Source organism: Danio rerio, chromosome 19 (genome assembly GCF_052040795.2).
Source record: "Danio rerio strain M-AB ecotype USA chromosome 19, GRCz13ab, whole genome shotgun sequence".
Classification (NCBI taxonomy): Eukaryota; Metazoa; Chordata; class Actinopteri; order Cypriniformes; family Danionidae; genus Danio; species Danio rerio.
The window spans coordinates 25,658,628-25,678,571 of record NC_141039.2 but is presented as its reverse complement, the minus strand read 5'-3'; the positions used below and the strand labels follow the sequence as shown (position 1 = coordinate 25,678,571).

The 19,944-nt window shown below is 37.9% G+C and overlaps 1 protein-coding gene and 1 pseudogene across 3 annotated transcripts; both read left to right on the top strand.

Annotated features, from left to right (window-relative positions):
• The first annotated feature begins 6,529 nt into the window (after positions 1–6,529).
• On the top strand, positions 6,530–10,666 carry LOC141379079 (serine/threonine-protein kinase pim-2-like). 3 transcript variants are annotated; one of them, XM_087295698.1, is made up of 8 exons: positions 6,530–7,779; positions 8,376–8,639; positions 8,939–9,033; positions 9,118–9,168; positions 9,243–9,618; positions 9,739–9,915; positions 10,134–10,222; positions 10,376–10,666. In XM_087295698.1, the coding sequence occupies exons 1-8, from the start codon at positions 7,587–7,589 to the stop codon at positions 10,385–10,387; spliced, it is 1,257 nt and encodes a 418-aa protein (XP_087151824.1). In that variant the 5' UTR covers positions 6,530–7,586; the 3' UTR covers positions 10,388–10,666. The 3 variants fall into 3 exon arrangements, with proteins under 3 accessions (XP_087151824.1, XP_087151823.1, XP_087151825.1); XM_087295697.1 differs by having other exon boundaries at positions 9,688–9,915; XM_087295699.1 differs by lacking the exons at positions 10,134–10,222; positions 10,376–10,666 and having other exon boundaries at positions 9,739–10,077.
• A 1,874-nt stretch (positions 10,667–12,540) lies between these two features.
• Positions 12,541–13,392, top strand: LOC147832562 (uncharacterized; annotated as a pseudogene).
• Positions 13,393–19,944: the final 6,552 nt, after the last annotated feature.

Below are 19,944 nucleotides of genomic sequence, written 5' to 3'. Positions count from 1 at the left end.
GCAATTAGCATGATTCTAGTACAAATTAGAATGTTATTACCATGATTCTATGGATTAGCATGTAATTAGCATGATTCGAGCATGAGTTAGCATGATTCTTGTATGAATTAGCATGTTATTATCATGAATCTAGGATGGATTACCATGTTATTAACATGATTCTAGCGAGGATTATCATGTTGTTAGCATGATTCCAGTGTGAATTATCATCGTTTTAGCATGATTATTGCATGGACTTGGTTGTTATTTTCATGATTCTAGTACAAATAAGCATGTTATTAGCATAATTCTAGCATTAATTAGCATACTTCAAGCATGGATTAACATTCTATTTGCATGACTCTAGTACAAATTAGCATGTTATTAACATGATTCAAGCATGGATTAGCATGCTATTAGCATGATTCAAGCATGTTTTAGCATGATTCTAGCATGAATTAGCATGTTAATATCATGAATCTAGGATGGGTTACCATGTTATTAACATGTTTTAGCAAGGATTATCATGTTGTTAGCATGATTCCAGTGTGAATTAGCATGTTTTAGTATGTTTATTGCATGGATTAGCTTGTTATTTTCATGATTCTAGTACCAATTATCATGTTATTAGCATATTTCTAGCATGAATTAGCATACTTCAAGCATGGATTAACATGCTATTTGGATGATTTTAGTACAAATTAGCATGTTATTAGCATGATTATAGCATGGATTACCATGCTATTAGCATGATTATAGCATGGATTAGCATGTTATTAGCATGATTTAAGCATGTTTTAGCATGAACTAGCATGTTATTATCATGAATCTAGGATGGATTACCATGTTATTAACATGGTTCTAGCGAGGATTATCATGTTGTTAGCATGATTCCAGTGTAAATTAGCATGTTATTAGCATAATTCTAGCATGAAGTGGCATACTTGAAGCATGGATTAACATGCGATTTGGATGATTTTAGTACAAATTAGCATGTTATTAGCATGATTCTAGCATGGATTAGCTTGCTATTAGCATGCTTCTAGCATGGATTAGCATGTTGTTAGCATGATTCTTGTATAAATTAGCATGTTTTAGCATGATTCTAGCATGAATTAGCATGATATTATCCTGAATCTAGGGTGGATTAGCATGTTATTAACATGATTCTAGCTAGGATTATCACGTTGTTACCATTGTTCTAGCATGGATTAGCTTGGTATTAGCATGATTCTAGCATAAATTAGCATGCTATTAGCATGATTCTAGCATGACTTAGCATGTTATTAACATGATCAAGCATGTTAAAAGCATACTTCCAGCATGATCTAGCATGTTATTAGGATGATTCTAGCATGACTTAGCAAGTTATTAGCATGATTCTAGCATGATTTAACATGTTATTATTGTGATTCAACCATGATTTAGCATGTTTTAGCATGATTCTAGCATGAATTAGCATGTTATTAGCATAATTCTAGCATCACTTAGCATGATTCTAGCATGATTTAACATGTTATTATTGTGATTCAACCATGATTTAGCATGTTTTAGCATGATTCTAGCATGAATTAGCATGTTATTAGCATAATTCTAGCATCACTTAGCATGATTCTAGTACAAATTAGCATGTATTTAGCATAATTTTAGCATGAATTTGCATTTTACCATAAAGCTAGGATGAATGTTATTAACATGATTCTAGCATGAATTAGCATGATTCTAGCATAGATTTGCATGTTATTAGCATGATTCTAGCATGACTTAGCATGTTATTAACATGATTCTAGCATGGATTAGCATAATTATAGCATGAATTAGCATGTTATTAAAGGGTCACAAGCTGAGCTGTTGACAGTCGTATGTGTGTCCCACACTGCTAAAAACACTGCCTTCTTTTATGAGTAAGACTTGGTTCAAACTAATCAGCGCGCTCTATTATGTATGCAGTGAAACTTCATTAATATGCATGATAGCCTCCAAGACTGTTTACCAGTTACAGTGTTCAGATGGCAGAGAGACGCCACGTTGTGTTGCTAAGTGGGAGAACATGAATTGTTTGGAGTTACGGGTCGTCAGTGTTGCTTATATAATTTGCTGCAGTAAGGATTTTGTTTTCATTTCCCCTCTATGAGAGCGCAGCTGGACTCACGTGTGGATCAGTGCACGCGACGCGCGACGCGCGACAGAAATACGTGTTTTTTTCCCCGAGAGCTTTTCTCATCTGGAAATGGTGAAATCTGGAATTGCTGCTCATCTCCTTTTAATAAAGACGCTGATCCAGTTTGTGTTGATTATCCTGTCTTTACAGATTAAGTAAGTGAGCGACTAGTGGTCTTTGTTTGTTTATTCAGAGGCAAAGTTAGTTTGTATCTGTCCGCAGTACTTTTTCAGAGTTTTAAGACAGACCTTAGTCAAATGATTTCTAAGTCAATAAAGTTTACCAAACATTATCATCACTACAATATTATGGACAGAAAAATCTGCTGTAAATGCTGCTCTTCTGAGTGTAAACGTTTAAGCACCACAACCAAACTTACCATCGCATTTTGTGACAGGAATAACACACGCGGCTTTTCGACACTACTTACTGAGTGCATTTAAGTTACAGAGAAATGTGGAGGGTTTTTGTTCTCTCATTCGCTGTGCGGTAACAAACATTGCATGAAAAATACATGCTTCCAGCAATTCCTCGAATGAAATATCTCGTTTGTCACCAGGGGCATGAATGAAATTCCTGAATGAAAGAAGCCAAACTGCAGTTAAAGTCCACTATTTAATAATTTGGCAAATAATTTGATTACTGATGTCCATGTAAAAACAGTGACTGTCTTTCTCTTCCGCGTCTGTGTTTGTTTTGCCTGAGTGAAAATCAGTGCGTGCCCAAACTGACACTCCCATTTTTATGCAAAGATTTATGGACCATCCCTTTTTCCTTCCTCCGACACCCTCCCCCCCCCAAACAAAACTGGACACGCCCACTTTTCTGATTTTTTCCAAAGTAGAGATGTGAAAACACCCTGCTAAAACGGGGGGTGGGGGGGTCATAGCCCTTTAGCATGATTCTAGCATGGATTAGCATGTTACTAACATGATACTAGTACAAATTAGCATGTTGTTAGAATAATTCCAGCATGAATTAGCATAATTGTAGCATAAATTGGCATGTCATTAACATGATTCTACAATGAATTTGTATGTTTTAACATGATTCTAGCATGACTTAGCATGTTATTAACACAGTTCTAGCATGAATTAGCATGTCATTAGCATGATTAGAATATAAATAGCATGTTGCTAGCATGATTGGCATCTCATTATGTTTTCTGTATAAATTAGCATGTCATTAGCATGATTAGCATATGAATTGCATGATGCTAGCATGATTGGCATTTCATTAGCATGTTAGAATTATTAGCATTTGCAGTTACATACAAGATAATATTTCTAAACCTTTCTTTCTTACAGTATTTGGTTATTTATAGTTGTACAGGTAAATATACACAGTACAGTACACATGTCCTTACAAACTTACTATGTCATTACTTTGTACTTACAGTTGAAGTCAGAATTATTAGCCCCCCTTTTTTATTATTATTTTTATTTTTTAAATATTCTTAAAATTATGTTTACCGGAGCAGGGAAATGTTAACAGTATGTCTGATTATTTTTATTTCAGGAGAAAGTCTTAGTTGTTTTATTTCAGCTAGAATAAAAGCAGTTCTTAATTTTTTAAAAACCATTTTAAAGACAAAATTATTAACCCCTTTAAGCTATATTTTTCCAGATAGTCTACAGAACACACCATTGTTATACAATAACTTGCCTAATTACCCTAACCTGCCTATTTAAGCCTTTAAATGTCACTTTGAGCTGTATAGAAGTGTCTTGAAAAATATCTAGTCAAATATTATTTACAGTCATCATGGCAAAGATAAAATAAATCAGTTATTAGAGATAGATAAGTTATTAAAACTATTATGTTTAGAAATGTGTTGAGAAAAATCTCTCTTCATCACACAGAAATTGGGGAAAAATAATCAGGGGGGCTAATAATTCTGACTTCAACTGTACATTGCTATTGCATTTATTAATGTTTATTTGTGTATTTCATGTACAGTATTTGTGTATTTATACATAAATATACACAGTACATATGTAATTACAAACTTTTAGTTTGGATATCATCATTATGTCATTACATTATAATTATTAATTAACAATATTGTATTTGCCTTGTTGTAACAATGTAATTAGATGGATGATAGTAGGGCAGAGCGGAGCACAAAGTAACACTTGGTCAAATAATAAACAAAGTATTGGGGTTAGACAAACCATTTGTTTTTACAAACAAAACACAAGCCTCTCCTACAAATGAGCTCTGAAATTATGATCGCCGAACCTATGGTTTCAGTGCAGTGTTGCCAAAAGTGCCAGGAGTAAAAATGTTACTATTTACCCCACCTGCGGGGCAAGCTGTAACAGACAGAAGGTTAGTTGTAACACATGCTTAAAAAGGCAGATTACACACAATTTAAATCCAGTTTACTTTAAATAACAGCTATATTTTCTCAGTACCTAGCTCAATTTATTTTTATTCTACATAGCACAGTATGTTTACTTATTTATTGGATAAATACATTTGAATTTATTTGGATTATTATCCATTATTATACAATGCCTTTATTTGGAGTATTAGCAATAAAATATTTTTGTCAAAAAAAAATCGATTAAAAATCATTTTTTATTAAAAAAGTTCTCAAAATTAAAAAATATTGTGTTTGTTTAATTGGTGTTCAACAGTGTGTGGCTTAATTTTAACACCCTGTTACAACTAACCCCGCTGTGTCATGTTTTCCTCAAAACTGGCTAGCAGTCACTGTGTGTTTCTTACATCTTTCAAAATGGTTTTATCTTTTAGCCTAGAAGACGGTGATCACAACAATACAAGATTTCACGTTCATACTTTCACAGATTATTTTAAATAAAAAAATATTGACTATAATAAAAAATGCTTTCTCTTGTGTTTCTCATCCAAATTTCACCAAACTTATTCAATAATTGCCAGGAAGACATCTGCTGACACTGTGGTGAAAACCTCGGAAGTATGCCATGATCAAGCCTGAGCAAATACCTTAAAACTCTGTGTTACACTTAACCCCACGTTACTTTGTGCCCTGCGCTCCCCTATTGTAAATGTCTTCTTGTATACTTCATGTACAGTACAGTATGTTTTATATTGTGTGTTGAAGAGTACAATTGCAAAGAAATATAGAAATGACTAAAACTAGAGATTTTAGTAGTTTTCAGAAATCGTGATTTTACATTCAGTATTGAAGATTTCAACTGCAAAAATGTTGAAATATAAGACTTTTAGAGATGGTAGCAATCAAGAGATATAGTATCATATTCCAACTCATTATGTGCTGTGAATGATTTTTACAGCATTAAAGGGATCATCTTCAAGACAATACTTTCTGTATAAAATGTGTGTAAAATCTAGACTAAAATCAAAGAGAAACAAAAGTTACATGTTTTATGTTTAGTAGACGTAAATGAGTCGACAGAGAAGCTGACTTAAACTTGCTCAGAGAAACGCTGTTGCTGTCAAACATGGCTTACTACACTAAGCCAGTTTAATGGTGGAGGGATTGATCCAATAGGCCTATTGATAGAAGGTTTATAAAGAAATTTCATGCTCCCTTTTATTAGCATTTTGTAGTATTTTCAAAATATTTTATTATATATAGTATTTTATTTTAATACATTTGAGCTCTCACACAGCTCTCCCACCTTCTACTTACAACAGGGGTTGAGGAGGTTATCAAGCCATCCAGCTTGAAAGACGGAGAGGAAAAGACAAAAGTCTCTGCACGGGCCTGGCCTGAGGTAAAAGTGACACTCATCTGAGAGGTCAAATATTTCATACACAAAACATTTTAAAGACATAAATGCAAACAAACTATTTTATAAACTGCTTGGTGACTACAGCTGACAATGCTTGATTAAAAGTTTTGAATGAGCACATGACACTATTCAGGCATTATTCATTTAGTAGTCATGATAAAATGTTTGCTAATTGAAATAAACACATTTTGTATTATTCTTGGAATTTTATCAAAACATGATCTTATTTAAAACTGTTAACATTAAATGTAATTAAATACATGACCAGCACTTGAGCATTACTTAGGGTCTGTCAGTAGTGATCGCCTGCCTGATTTTTGTTAAAAGGTGGAGGTTGTACAAAATTTGATATAGGTGGTCACCTCCCTCCTACTTGTCTTTGCAGGAAAAACATCGAGTTACTGTAATAAGATGTGAGTGTTTCCCACAATAATAGAAAATAGTGATAGCTATACATAATTCACATATAAACGTTACTTGATTGATATAAATTCTTCTCTCCAACAAAGATGACTCTAAATATAGTCTTAATGCTTATACATATAACATATCTTAGCAATTCCATGCAAATGTCAACCTTGCCATGAAAAAAATAAGTTTTCACCAAAATACAGAACCCGTTTCTTTTTTTTTTTTTAAGCAAGTATTTTAAGTAAAAGTATTTTTAGCAAGTATTTTTAAGTAAAAATGTCTCTGTCAACTTTTTCAAACAATTATATTTGATTTACCAAAGTCACACAAGTGGCAATTCCACATTGGTCACATCCATAACGACACTTTTTCCTCATAAAGGCAAAAATATTACATAAAATAAAATCAATCATTTTTGTATTATAGAGAGCCAACTCTTATCATTTTGATGATCATTACTTATTTTAGGTCGTGCGGTTTAATTCAAAGAATTTCTACAAAGTATTTTCATTTAAAGTTCAAAACTTATACAGAACGATATTTTTCTGATCCCATAACTCTGTGGTCAGTTGTTCTGGAAAATATAAACAGTTTAATACAGTGTTAAACAAATATTTTTTATGTGAATTTATGTTTTGAGTTTTTGCTACAAATGTCACATCCATAACACTGGAATTGCTCATATATAAATATAAATCTAACTTATTTTCAGCTAAAATCTACTGTATATAATTAAGCTTTAAATTACTTTGTTTCATTTTGTTACTGGATAATAATGTTAGTCTTAGTTTTATGTTTTACTTTACACATATGTCACATGACTAAATGTAGGCCTAATAATGTTATTTTGAGTTTGTTCTGTTAGCAATTACAACATTCATTATTATTTTCTTCAGTTAAATCAAAATTACTTGAGATTATCTAATCTTAAAATGACAGTGTTTTATTTAGTTCCTGGACAATAATGTTTCAGAATCAGTTGGTGTTGTATTTACAAGTTTATTTCTTGTATTTATGTAGATATTTGTGGTGAAAATACTTTTCCTTATTATTGAGAAGTGAAAGATTAAAGATTATAGCTTGTATCTGCCTGTCTGTCTATTATATTTCTAGTTTAGATAGCTTGTCCAATATGGTGTTGGGATTTTGAATGTAAACAAGTGTTCTGGAATGCGCTGTCATAGAAACAGAAGAACGCAGCATTAAAAGTAGAAGACAGTTCAGAATCTCCTCATTGCGTCTTCTCATTGCAGTTGGTAATAGTAGTGTTCCCAGTGAATTCTGTTATTATGGCATTGAAAAGAAAGCGTTGTTCTCAAGGAACTCAGGTGTATGATTTACATACTCGTACACCTCCAACATCCAGCACCAATGTGGCTGAGAACCTTTCACCTGTTGGTGTTGGTGAGGAGATTGACATACAAGTGAGAAAGAAGAGGAGGTGGGAGAGTTTTGAAAAGCCGCTCTCCCTTTACGCTGAGGGTAAATCCAGTCACTGTTTGTCAATCTGACCATGCTTTGTGTTTACTAGATCTCTGTACATGTACATATCGGCCCAGACAGATTCTGTGGACATGTTTTGCTATTTCTGATGAGAATTTTGTTTAAAAAGTCTGCAGATTTATGAGGAATGATTTTGAGAGTAAAGTAACTAAAAACCGAACACATACAATAAAAAAAATAACTTTTTAACTTGTTTTAGGTTTTTAACACAAATCTAAGTAGAACCAATTGTTTGGTAATCAAAGTTTCTCATATTTTATCCACTAAAAGAGAAATCTTTACAACAATCTGTATTGTACATAAATCATTTAAATAATTGCAGATTATTAATAATATCAATGAAATATAAAAATGGTATAAATATCAATATTCAATGGACTCAATAATGGGCATAAAATGTGTATGATTCAGATTTGTTGAGGGCAAATTATGAGCATTCACTATAAGAAACCCAATTCATGACTGTTTCTGATCTCTAAGATGAAGTGTGTCTTTACACTTTACATCAAAATACAAATCAATTTTATAAGCCATTATCATTATCATTAATGCATGTCTTACATCTCTAAATACAGATGACAACCAGTGGATGACTTTTCTCAGTGGCCAAAAGAGAAAACGAAGTTGTCACAGCTCTCATGTGAACGATTTCCATCCTCAAACACCTCCGATATCCATCACCAGCCTTCAGTCCACTGATGTTGCTGAGGAAAATGAGAGAAAGAGGAGAAGGACTGACAGTCCTGAAAAGCTGCTCTCCTGTAAAGTCCAGAAGTCCAGCAGCAGCTCTAGTCAGGAGGACCAGACTCCTGTTCAGATCCACAAGAAGAGTTCTGAAGGTAAATCTAGTGGTCATTTGAGAATGTGTGGCCTTCTCTCATGATCCTCTTCAGTATGAAGTAGAGTACATTACATTAAGTTCTGTAAATATAAATATATTTTTTAAAAGCACTCTAAAAGTTTCAATCACTGTTTGCTGTAATTTGAAGTGTCCACCATATCAGTATTGGGCAGGTTCATTTTCACGATGTATTGAATTATTGAATATAGGCATAAGTCTATTCCACCTCAAATATTACACACGTGTCTGTCAGTGCTTGACATTTCACATCAGCTGCAATTATTCATCTTTTAACAGGTGACATTCTGGACCGGTATGAACTCGGCAAGGAGATTGGAGAGGGAGGAATTGGCAGCGTCTATGAAGGAAAGCGCTTGGAGGATGGCCTTGAGGTGAACAACCCCTTTAACATATATTATGTTCACTTTTTAGTGCATTTGATGTGATTATAACAGAAGTGTTGTTTTGTTGAACAGGTGGCAGTAAAAATAGTCAGAAAGCCATCGAACATGAAATACATCAACATCGTAAGTAAACATGTAAAGGCACTGACAACAGTATATTTGGGGAAGCAACACCGCCTAACTAATCTTTCTTCTAGGCTGGTTATCCTGAGCCCCTTCCTTTAGAGATCGGCCTGTTGATACTGGCTCATAGAGGCGGCAAGGTTCCAGAGATCATTGAGCTTCTGGACTGGCAGGACCAGCAGGATTGTTACATCATGATCCTGGAACGACCTTCACCATGTGTAGATCTGTTGGACTTCATAATGTCTCTCGGCTCCATCACTGAACGCCAGGCTCAAAAAATCATGGAGCAGGCAACAACGGCCGGTCTCATGTGCTGCAGACGTGGGGTATTTCACCGAGACATAAAGCTGGAGAACCTGCTGGTCAACACGGACACGCTTGAGGTCAAGCTAATTGACTTTGGCTGTGGGGCTCTTCTCCAGGAATCTGGCTATGACAGTTTCTGTGGTATGTATTAAACTTAACACCTGTAGTCTGGACTGTCAATTTGACCAATCATGTATTTTTATGTTACAGAGAAAACATGCTTTAGATGTTTCATGCTGAGACCAAATCTTGTTCCTTCAGGCACAAAGGAGTACTTCCCACCAGAGTACCACCTAGACGACGAATACCATGCAGAACCATCCACTGTATGGTCTTTAGGAGTTCTGTTGTTCCTGCTGCTGTGTCAACGATTTCCTGAAGTCACGGACACGCAGAGGATCGATGATGGAAACTGGACTGAGCCTGGATTGTCAGAAGGTAAGACGTCATTCATCACATCATAGATGAGCAGTTGTAGTTTAAATCATACAAAATGATGGATTAAAACTAAGAGTTGGATATTGGATAATGGTGACAATGTTCTGATTCTAAAGGAGAGTAGAGTCAGATCTTATAGATGAATAAAATGACAGGAGATGTAAAGTTGAAGTTGATAATGTGTTTCTCTCACTTCTTCCCACCATCGTTCTGCACAGAATGCTGTGACTTGATTCAAGCTCTCCTGCAGGAAAACCCAAGCCAGCGGATTTCTCTGGAAGAAATCATTCTCCATGAATGGTTTAAGGTACTGAACTGTAGATCAGCTTCTAATGATTTGGAAAATAGATTCTCCTTTCATTTAAAAAATGTTTTTTTTTTTTGTACATTTTATGGTTTTTGTTTATTGTGACGAATCTGAATCAATAACCTTGATTTGGTGTGTGTCTGAATGTTTCAGGTCAAGGAATAAGCAATAAGGAATGTAGTGCAAATGGATGGGAAAAATTGTTTACACCACTGAGCACCACAGTTCCCGACGCTAAAAAAGTACAGATTCAACAGTAGAGCTTAAAAAAGGACACAGCAGCAACAAAGAATCCCAGAAAAAAGGTCACAGCAACAACAGAAGATCCAGAAAAAAAAGATCAGGCCTCAAGAAATGATCCTGGAAAAGACACAAAAGATCCGGAGAAAAGGGCACAGCCCCAACAATGAAAACATTTGTAAATAAAAACATGAATAAAATATATTTGTCGCACCAGTCCTGTTTTCATCAAAAATACATCAAATCAGCCAAGATGCTGAAAAAGCAGACAGCAGTGAATGAAACACTTAAACAAATTACTTGAACACTTAAGTACCAGGACAACTAAACACATACACACTCACACACACACTTATAAACTGATGTGACTGTAACTGAGCAAGGTTTCGGGAAATTGTGAACAAATTTAGTAATACAGCACAATGTAGTAAAAAGTGGGTAGAGGACTGTGCAGACACTCTTTCTCACACACACACACATACACACACAGAGGCTTGAACATATCTCTTTAAGAAGATATATAAGTAATGATGTTTATACTGTACAGACTGTATTTTTTATTCTTCTACAATAACTTCGGGGTCATTTTCCTCTCGGGGACCAAAAAAAAGTTCCTGTAAAGTCAAGATCTACTGGTCTGACATTTCCACATCTATAAGATTGAATAAAAACGTAAGTTCAGACAGTATCAGTCAGAGGCCACTAGAGGACAGACACTAGCCATTCTGCTGGAAAAGCAAAGAAAATTGGTTCATTCCAGAACAAGTGTTGAAACCGCATAAGGCCTAAATGACCTTTAACCTTTGATCGGTTTTCCCTCAAGACTCAGTTTTATTACTTGAATTTTTTTTAAAAATTAGGATTTTTTCCACACTTTTCTTAACCCTGGATTACCTAGTAAATTATAAGCAGTGTGAAAGAAAAAGCTAGATTTACCCAGCGCTGAGAATGACCCAGAGTTGACCTTTTCGAGTTTTAAAATCCAAGACACAATTAACAGATGTAAGACTGTGTCGCGGGACCAACGGGATTCAACTAAAATAAAGTGGACAGAGTTTGTCGGGCATGCTGCTTACAATCTCAAAACATCAACAATCACACTCTTACGTAACATCATTAACTTTGTCATATATATAGGCGTTATAACCTGATTAACTAAAGAAATAAACTAAAAAAATTTCTGTGTGTGTGTGTATATATGCGTGCGTGTGTGTGTTGAGACATTCTGAATGATATCTCAATATCTCAAGCATTCAAACATCAGACAGCTTCTAGGCTTTTCGCACACTTAACCCTCTACCGCATGGTGTTGCCATATGGCAACATGATATTTGTGTTCATTCCCCTGTCACTGTTTCTTTAAGACCAACATTGAATTGTTTTAGTTGGAAAGAGAAGACCTTAGTGTGGCCAATGATGTGCTTTGGTTAAGTTACATGACATGGGGCCCTATCATACACCCGGCGCAATGTGGCGCAAGGCGCGGCGCAGTAGTCTTTTAGTAGTTTCAGCTTGGCGCAAGAGTCGATTTGAGGCGTTGTGCACAAAAAAATGTATAGTCCAAATTTATTTATTTTTTTGTTAATTAGATTTTCTATGGCTGGTATCATTTAGAGCTCCTAAGCATTTTGGAATGTAAAATTACAGAAGTGTGGTTACAATTGAATCAACTATATGGAGAACAATCTTTAAATGTTTATAAAAACAAACAAAAAATTATGAACTGAAATGAACAACTTGGATAATGAGGGGTGTAAATTATAATTTTTTGGTTTGGGAGGAGAAATAATACTTTAATTGTGAACTAAACAATATTGACTTATGGGCATTAGAGGTAAATAAGCTTAAATTGAGTCCAATTTTGTCTGTTTTAGTTTATTTTGAAATGTAATGAGCTGTTTTCAAATACTTTTTGTGCTCACTCCAGACTGTGTGGATATTTCCAACTTTCCTCAATCCACATCATCAAGTGAAGCCTCAGCTTCTTACAGACATACTCCAGTGGACAACAACTGGCACTTTAGTTTCGAAATACCCTGGAGTAAAATTCCATCAGAAATTACTAGAAAGCTGGAAAACAAAGAGAGGCCAACTGGACGTGAAAGACGTGAACTAATTCGGCTGATGGTAAGTGAGATCCTGACCATCTGCCCTACACCAGGAAAGAAACATCTCAGTGAAATAGCGAGGAAAATTGTTGCAATGTATCCTCAATCGTTCAAATATGTTATTGAAGATCAAGTTGTAGGTAGCGGTTATGACTCCCTTACCAAACAGCTGCAGAGTAGAGTTGATAACATGAAAAGGGGCAAAATCTCACTTTACCTGAAAAGACAGACATCCAGTCCAAGTGAGGGAGATGACACACCTTTCAAGATTAAGAGAGTAGACACATACGGCTGTATAAATTGGCAACCAAAGCAGCTGCCAGATGGTGAAACTGAGGAATCTCAAAAATGCATACAAGAAGAATTAAAGACAATGCACAAAAACAAATGCAAGAACACCAAAGATATTGAAAAAAAATGATGAATACTTTCTACAATCAGAGAAGGAACATAATAAGTGGAATGGATACACCTCTTCTGGTAGAAGAGTGGCCATATCTGTTCGAGATGTGTGGATTAATTATTCACTTCAAAGAGCTAACAGGACTGGATGTTGATAGAGAAGCTGTTTCAAGTAAATGTAAGAGAGTCATTTCATACCTAACGTCCAATGAGAAAAAGAGCAAAATCGAGGACGTCTTAGCAGGCATGGAAATTGCCAAAGCAAAGCAAGTAGATTCTGATCTTCCTGGATGTGTGATGCTGCTTCTGAAATATATTAATGAAGAAGAGTCCAAGATGTTCATGATAGTTGATGAGACAAGTCTGCCATTTGAAGTTGATCAACTGCCCAGTACACCTTGCATCGTTGTTTGGGTATGATTATTATTCACTCCCATTTAAGTAAAGTTTTTTTTAATGAACAGATCAATTATTTCTTGCTGGGGTTTCTAGTAAACCATAAAAAAATATTTTTTACTATTATTTCTTCATCAGGGTAATTAACTAAAAAGGAGAAATAGCCATGTAAGCACTGTTAACATTTTAAAATTTGACTAATGTGTGTGTTGTGTAATGTAGGGAATTCTCCCCTGACAGCTGGCTGCTTTATGATTGCTGTGGATCAGACCATTGTGAACGATGGTGTCACAAATTGTGGTGATGCCCTTCTGATGATGTTTGTGACCTACTACTGTCTCAACATCAGTTATCCATTGGAAGTTGGTGCAACTCTAGAGTTCATGCAAAGGTAAGCCTTCAAAGTGTAACTACAAAATAGATGCTTAGTAGGGAAAATGTGTTTAGATATGTGACCAATATATAAAATGATAAACTTTATTTACGAATCGGTTCATTTAATGAATGGACTTTAAATAACACAAGAATAGTCCATATTTAAAAAAAGCTATTTAATGGTAAATTCCTTACAACATATAATACATTTATGAAGTTTAAGGAGCAACTTCACACAAGCTCTTCTGGCAATTTTGGGAAGATGTATTGGTACATAACAAACTGTCTATTCCTTTTCAATAAATTACAATATTCCAATTTTTGAGAAATATTTAAGAAAGAGTTGCTTCGTGTATGTATCTTGTGGTGCAGCCATCATGACTTTAGTAATCGGTGGAGATGTTCACACTGGCAGCAGATGCTTCAAAGTCATTGTAGGCACAACTGCCTAATGGGAGATACTCAAATAGAAAGTACATCTCGATAAATTTAGATGCCATGTAAAAGCCATGTAATTTATTTCTGTAATTCAATTTAAATAGTGAAACTCATATATAGAATAGATTCATTACACAGACTAATATATTTGTGTTTGTTTGATTTACTTTTGATGATTATGGCTTACAGCTAATGAAAACCCCAAATATAGAATATTACTTAGGACCAATTAAAAATAAGATTTTTAACATAGAAATGTTTGACTACTGTAAATTAATAACATGTACAGCACTCAATGGTTGGTCGGGGCAATTTTTTTCATGAATTACTTTAGCAATGTGACGTGGGATGGAGTGGATCAGTCTGTGGCACTGCTGAGATGTGAAGTCCATGTTGCTCTGAAAAATGGCTTTTAGCTCTTCAGCGTTGTTTGGTTTAGTGACTCACAACTTCCTCTTCATAATACCTCATAGGTTCTCTTTCCATAGGCCAGAGTTTGCTGGCCAATCGAGCACAGTAATATTGTCCTTCTGACAGTGTGGACAGGTGTCAAATCCTCGATGAAGCTGGTCAGCATATGGAAGCAAAAGAGGACAAAAGACTGCTCATAAAAACTCTTAGTCAGTTTGCCAAAGTCCTTTTTTAAACTTGATATTTCCTTTAGAAGTGAGGAGAGGCACATAATCCAAGCTGCTTGAGGTCCAGTGTAGATTTTACAGTCAGTGGAAATATTGAGCTCTATGAGACAGTACTTTATAACAAAGGATATAACCTCCCCGGAGATTAACCAAATGGTTTATTTGGCTTACAACTCTTAATATCCTGCACACATTTGGTTCACACCTTTTCAGATGCCGATACTTGTTTGCATATGAAACAAGCCACACAATCTATTTATATATATATATATATATATATATATATATATATATATATATATATATATATATATATTAAGGGTGGAGCCGAACCCATATACGGTATTCGGAAAGGCACGAATAGCGGGTTTTTACGAATACTTATTTCGAACAAATACTTGAAAAATTATTTGTATTTGGGAGCAAGAAAAACATTATATCAAAAAGCAGCGTTTCCTCATGAGACCACAGTGCATGCCCGCGTGAGTGAGTGAGTGAGAGAGTGAGAGAGAGAGAGAGAGAGAGAGAGAGAGACGCTCAGTCAGAAGTTGGAGGGCGGGGCGGAGGTAAAAGGTGTCTGGCACAATCTTCTCCACAGCAACATACAAAGAAGGCTCGGCTGAGCGAAAAAAATACTTCACTGCATCACTATTTTTGTTAAATAGATTTTTGTACCTTAATTGGGTTCCAGATGCAGTTTATAAACTTGTAGCGGAGTTTGATCGGGATATTCCATTACGCTGCATTTTTGAAGTTTGCAACCGGGTGCTCTCTGTATACGCAACGTTAGCTCTGTTAGCGCGGTAACTTAGACAATAAATTGTTGACTGAGTAACGTTAACGTTCGTTTATAAAGGTTAAAACGATGCTTGTGCAGTTGTGTCGAATAGTATGCACTTATGGGAGTTATATGGTACGTCTAAATTACTGTCGTTTGCAGACAGCAAGATATATGCTTTAGGCTAGTTAACCTTAGCATAGCTTCCCGTCACTTTTTATTAACTTGAAACTCCTCAAATACATTTGGGCACCATGAAAAAGAGTGAAACTTCATGTTCTTTGTGGAAGCATTTTACAGTCAGTGGTGCTGCAGATAAAACAAAGTGATACTGTATAATGTGTGCAAAAGTGAAATCAGCAGAGGCAGAGATATTAAACATCTGTCAACATCTTCTATGCATAATCATTCATTTTCTTTTCGGCTTAGTCCCTTTATCAATTTGGGGTTGCCACGGTGGAATGAACCACCAATTTATCCAGCATATGTTTTACGCAGTGGCTGCCCTTCCAGCTGCTACCCAGCACTGGGAAACATCCATACACACTCTTTCACACACATACAATAGGGACAATTTAGCTTACCCAATTCACCTGTATTGCATGTGTTTGGACTGTGGTGGAAACCGGAGCACACGGAGGAAACCCACGCCAACATGGGGAGAACCAAGTCGAGGCTCCAACCAGCAACCTTCTTGCTGTCAGGCGACAGTGCTACTCACTGTGCCACCGCGCAACCCTCTATGTAATGTATTATCACATGCACTAAAAGCATCCTCCCCTGATACTGTCTGTGAACCCCCCATAAGCATCAATCCCCTCAATCAGCACAGCTATGTTCTGCTAAATCCTCCACAAGCACCAAACCATCAACACAGCCACATTCTGCCCCAGCAAGTCAGTTTCAAACATAAAAAAAGAAAAAAAACAAAAACTTTGTGTCTGTTTTGTGGCAGGCAGATGATAATAGCAGGGCTGTATCTTTTAGTATTATATAGCATACTTTTGTTCTGCCAGATCTCCCAGGCAGGGTTTTATTTAGATTTATTTAGTTAATTTTAGTTTTTGGAATTCTGTCCATTGGAAAAAAGTTCTTTCAGAAGAAGAACAGTTTTTTGAAGTATTATTTGTTTTTATTCTGTCTATTCAGTGTCCTTCAACAATAACGGTGGTGGTGGGGTTCATAATATTCACAATGGGATTTTATTAGTTGTTGGTTTAACCATGGATGAGATAATGGCTTCTATGTTATTTTCTTTTCAATGACATTCCTTGTCACATGTTCAAAAACAACAACCAATATTGCATATCTATAATTTATATAATGGGTATAATTAAACAATACTTTCACTATAACGTAAATTAGAAGTGTAATAGAAAAAAAATATATTTTTGTGCCATTTTGAATGTTACTCGAATACAAATACTTTTCCCCCCCTCAACAAATACAAATACAGATACAAATACTGGCTGCTCCACACATCCCTTATATATATATATATTTATATATATATATATATATATATATATATATATATATATATATATATATATATATATATATATATATATATATATTTATATACACACACACACGCACACATACATACATACATATACATTTACGTATACATACACACAGACAATTAATTACGTTAAGTAGGCAGGTTAGGGTAATTAATTAGGCAAGTAACTGTATAATGATGGTTTGTTTTATAGACATTCCACTCTTAAAAACTCTGTTGATCAGCATTATTTCTTTTGGGTTGTGCAATTAAATTCACAGAATTTCTACAAAGTATGTTGCATACGGTAAACTTGCTGACTTTTTTGGTCACATCCATAACGCATGTTTATTTCCCTCATTTAAAGTACAAAAAATGTCTACAGATTGATATTTTTCTGATCCCTTAACTCTGTGGTCAGATGTTCTGGAAAATGTAAACAGATGTTTTAATGTAATGTTAACATATACTTTCTTTGTGAATTTATGTTTTAAGTTTTTACTGCAAATGTCACATCCATAAAGCTGGAATTGCTCATAAATCTTTCAAAAAAAAATTAAATGTATATTCTTTCAAAGAGGAAAAAAGTAGTTCCCCTTCGGGGGGAACTTCAGCACTATAAGTGGATTTGATTTGTAAAATCCACGCATTGGGAGGATTCGGATCAGAAGCCGCTTGTCTGGAGAGTATTGAACGGGCCAATGAATGAAATTAATTGGCAGCGTAAGCTTGCGCAGGTGTGCGACATCTGCAATTATCTCAGCATATAAGCACACCTGAAGCCAGCAGACGCCATCCTTTTCGCTTCAGATCCTTTCTGAGTGAGTCGATGAGGGTTCCTCTTGCTGATCAGCACTTCAGAGCGAACGAGTGTGTCTCCCGGTCCAGAGTAGGTCTTCGCGGTGGCAGACGGTCGAGCTGGGTTACTCCCTTGCCTGCGGTTCTTTGGGTCCGGTCCTCCAGAGCGGTGCGTATAGTTGCAACTTTCCTAAAAGAGCAACACAGTCGTGCAGCACGTCCTTTTCAGGATGGCGCTCCGACTGTGCGTTTCTGGATGCGGGGGTTTCCTGGCTCCGGATGATGGACACGATCACTGCATTGCATGTTTGGGGGTCCAGCATGTTAATGCGGTGCTCGCGGGCGGTTCATGTCGTCATTGCGATGCCATGACCGTTGCACAGCTAAGATCGCGGCTAACTTTCGCAAGAGAGCGAGCCACCCCAGTTGCCTCCTGTTCTAAAAAAGCAGCGGGCGCTCGGGCAGATCTGAGGGTTTCAGCGGGAGATAATCCGCCGCCCACGGGCTCGCGGACCTCTCGCTCCTCACGGCGCTCCATCCAAGCTTCGGGTGGTGAGAGTGATCCGTCTAACCAGATGGTAGCTCTCACACTCGCTGACACCAGAGATCAGATGTCCTCCGCGGCATCGGAGGGTGGGCTTTCACTGTCCGACGAAGATCCGGACCCGCTCGCCCCCTCCGGGCAGGTGAGCGCTGTCAAATCGGATCCTGAAGCGGACATGTTAGCCGTGCTTTCCCGGGCTGCTTCGGCCGTGGGGTTGGAGATGGTTTATCCCCCAGCTCCGCGGCCGGACCGACTAGATGGGTGCTACGTAGAGGACCAGAAGGCGAAGCCTTCGAAGCCTCTCGTCCCCTTCTTCCCGGAAGTGCACAGTAGGCTCACGCAGTCTTGGAGGGCACCTTTCTCTGCCCGTGCTGCGTGTGCCTCCGCCCTCACCGCCCTTGACGGCGGAGCTGCCAGGGGGTATGAGGCGATCCCGTCAGTGGAGCGCGCTATCGCGGTCAATCTTTGTCCGCGCGGCGCCTCTACGTGGCGGGGTTTGCCCCGCCTCCCGTCCAAAGCCTGTAGGTTGTCTGCCTCCCTCGGAGCCAGAGCTTATAAGGCTGCGGGCCAGGCTGCTTCTGCTTTGCACGCGATGGCCACCTACCAGCGCTACCAAGCGCAGGCGCTGGCCGAGCTGCACGAGGGCAGGTCCAACCCAAGCTTATTACATGAGCTGCGCACCGCGACCGACTATGCTCTTCGGACTACTAAGTCCGCCGCGTGTGCGCTGGGGAGGACGATGTCCACACTTGTGGTTCAGGAACGCCACCTCTGGCTAAACCTGGCCGATATGCGCGACGTTGACAAAGTTCTCTTTCTTGACTCGCCCATATCCCAGGCTGGCCTGTTCGGCGACACCGTCGGTGAATTCACCCAGGAATTCAAGGCGGTGAAAGAGCAGTCGGATGTGATGGGCAATGTCATCTATCGGCGTGGCCGTAAGCCCGCTCCGCCCGCCGAGCCATCCACTTCCGCTGTTCCTCGCCGAGGGCGCCCGCCAACGAGTGCTGCCCCGCCCCCGCCTGCGCCTCCGGCCAAGCGGGCGCGGCGTTCACCTCGAAAGCAGGCAGCCCCTCCTGCCCAGGGCGCCGTTAAGTCCGGTAAACGGACCGCGAAGCGTCCCTGAGACAGGCCATCCGGAGAAGAGGAAACTTGCTCTTTCCCCGCTGGAGGGCGGGGCCCTGATAACAAAGGTACTTTTCAGTGCCACCAAAACATCAGTAAAAGAGCACTTTTTCCCTTCCCCGGATGTGACTGCACGAGTTCTGCCAGTCCGGGACGCGCTGCCTTCCGGCTCGCAGACTCTACGTGCTTCGCCAGTGGCTCACGAGCGCTGGGGGGACGGTCTCCCTTCCCTCAGCCCTCCAGCCCCCTCTCCGGAGTCAGGGTGCGGAGCCAGAGCGAATCGCTCTCCTCCAGCTCTTCCGCGGGACCCTCGTGCTTCCCGGATCAGCACACCCACTCCGCGCTGCCCCACCGCTGGTACGTCAGCGATTGTAGC

Excerpts from the sequence above, each read along its gene's own strand:
- LOC141379079 (XM_087295697.1), top strand. The coding sequence starts at position 7,587 with ATGGCATTGAAAAGAAAGCGTTGTTCTCAAGGAACTCAGGTGTATGAT. Across the intron at positions 9,034-9,117 it reads GCTTGGAGGATGGCCTTGAG|GTGGCAGTAAAAATAGTCAG; the intron begins GTGAACAACCCC and ends TTTGTTGAACAG. Across the intron at positions 9,619-9,687 it reads TGGCTATGACAGTTTCTGTG|AGAAAACATGCTTTAGATGT; the intron begins GTATGTATTAAA and ends TTTATGTTACAG.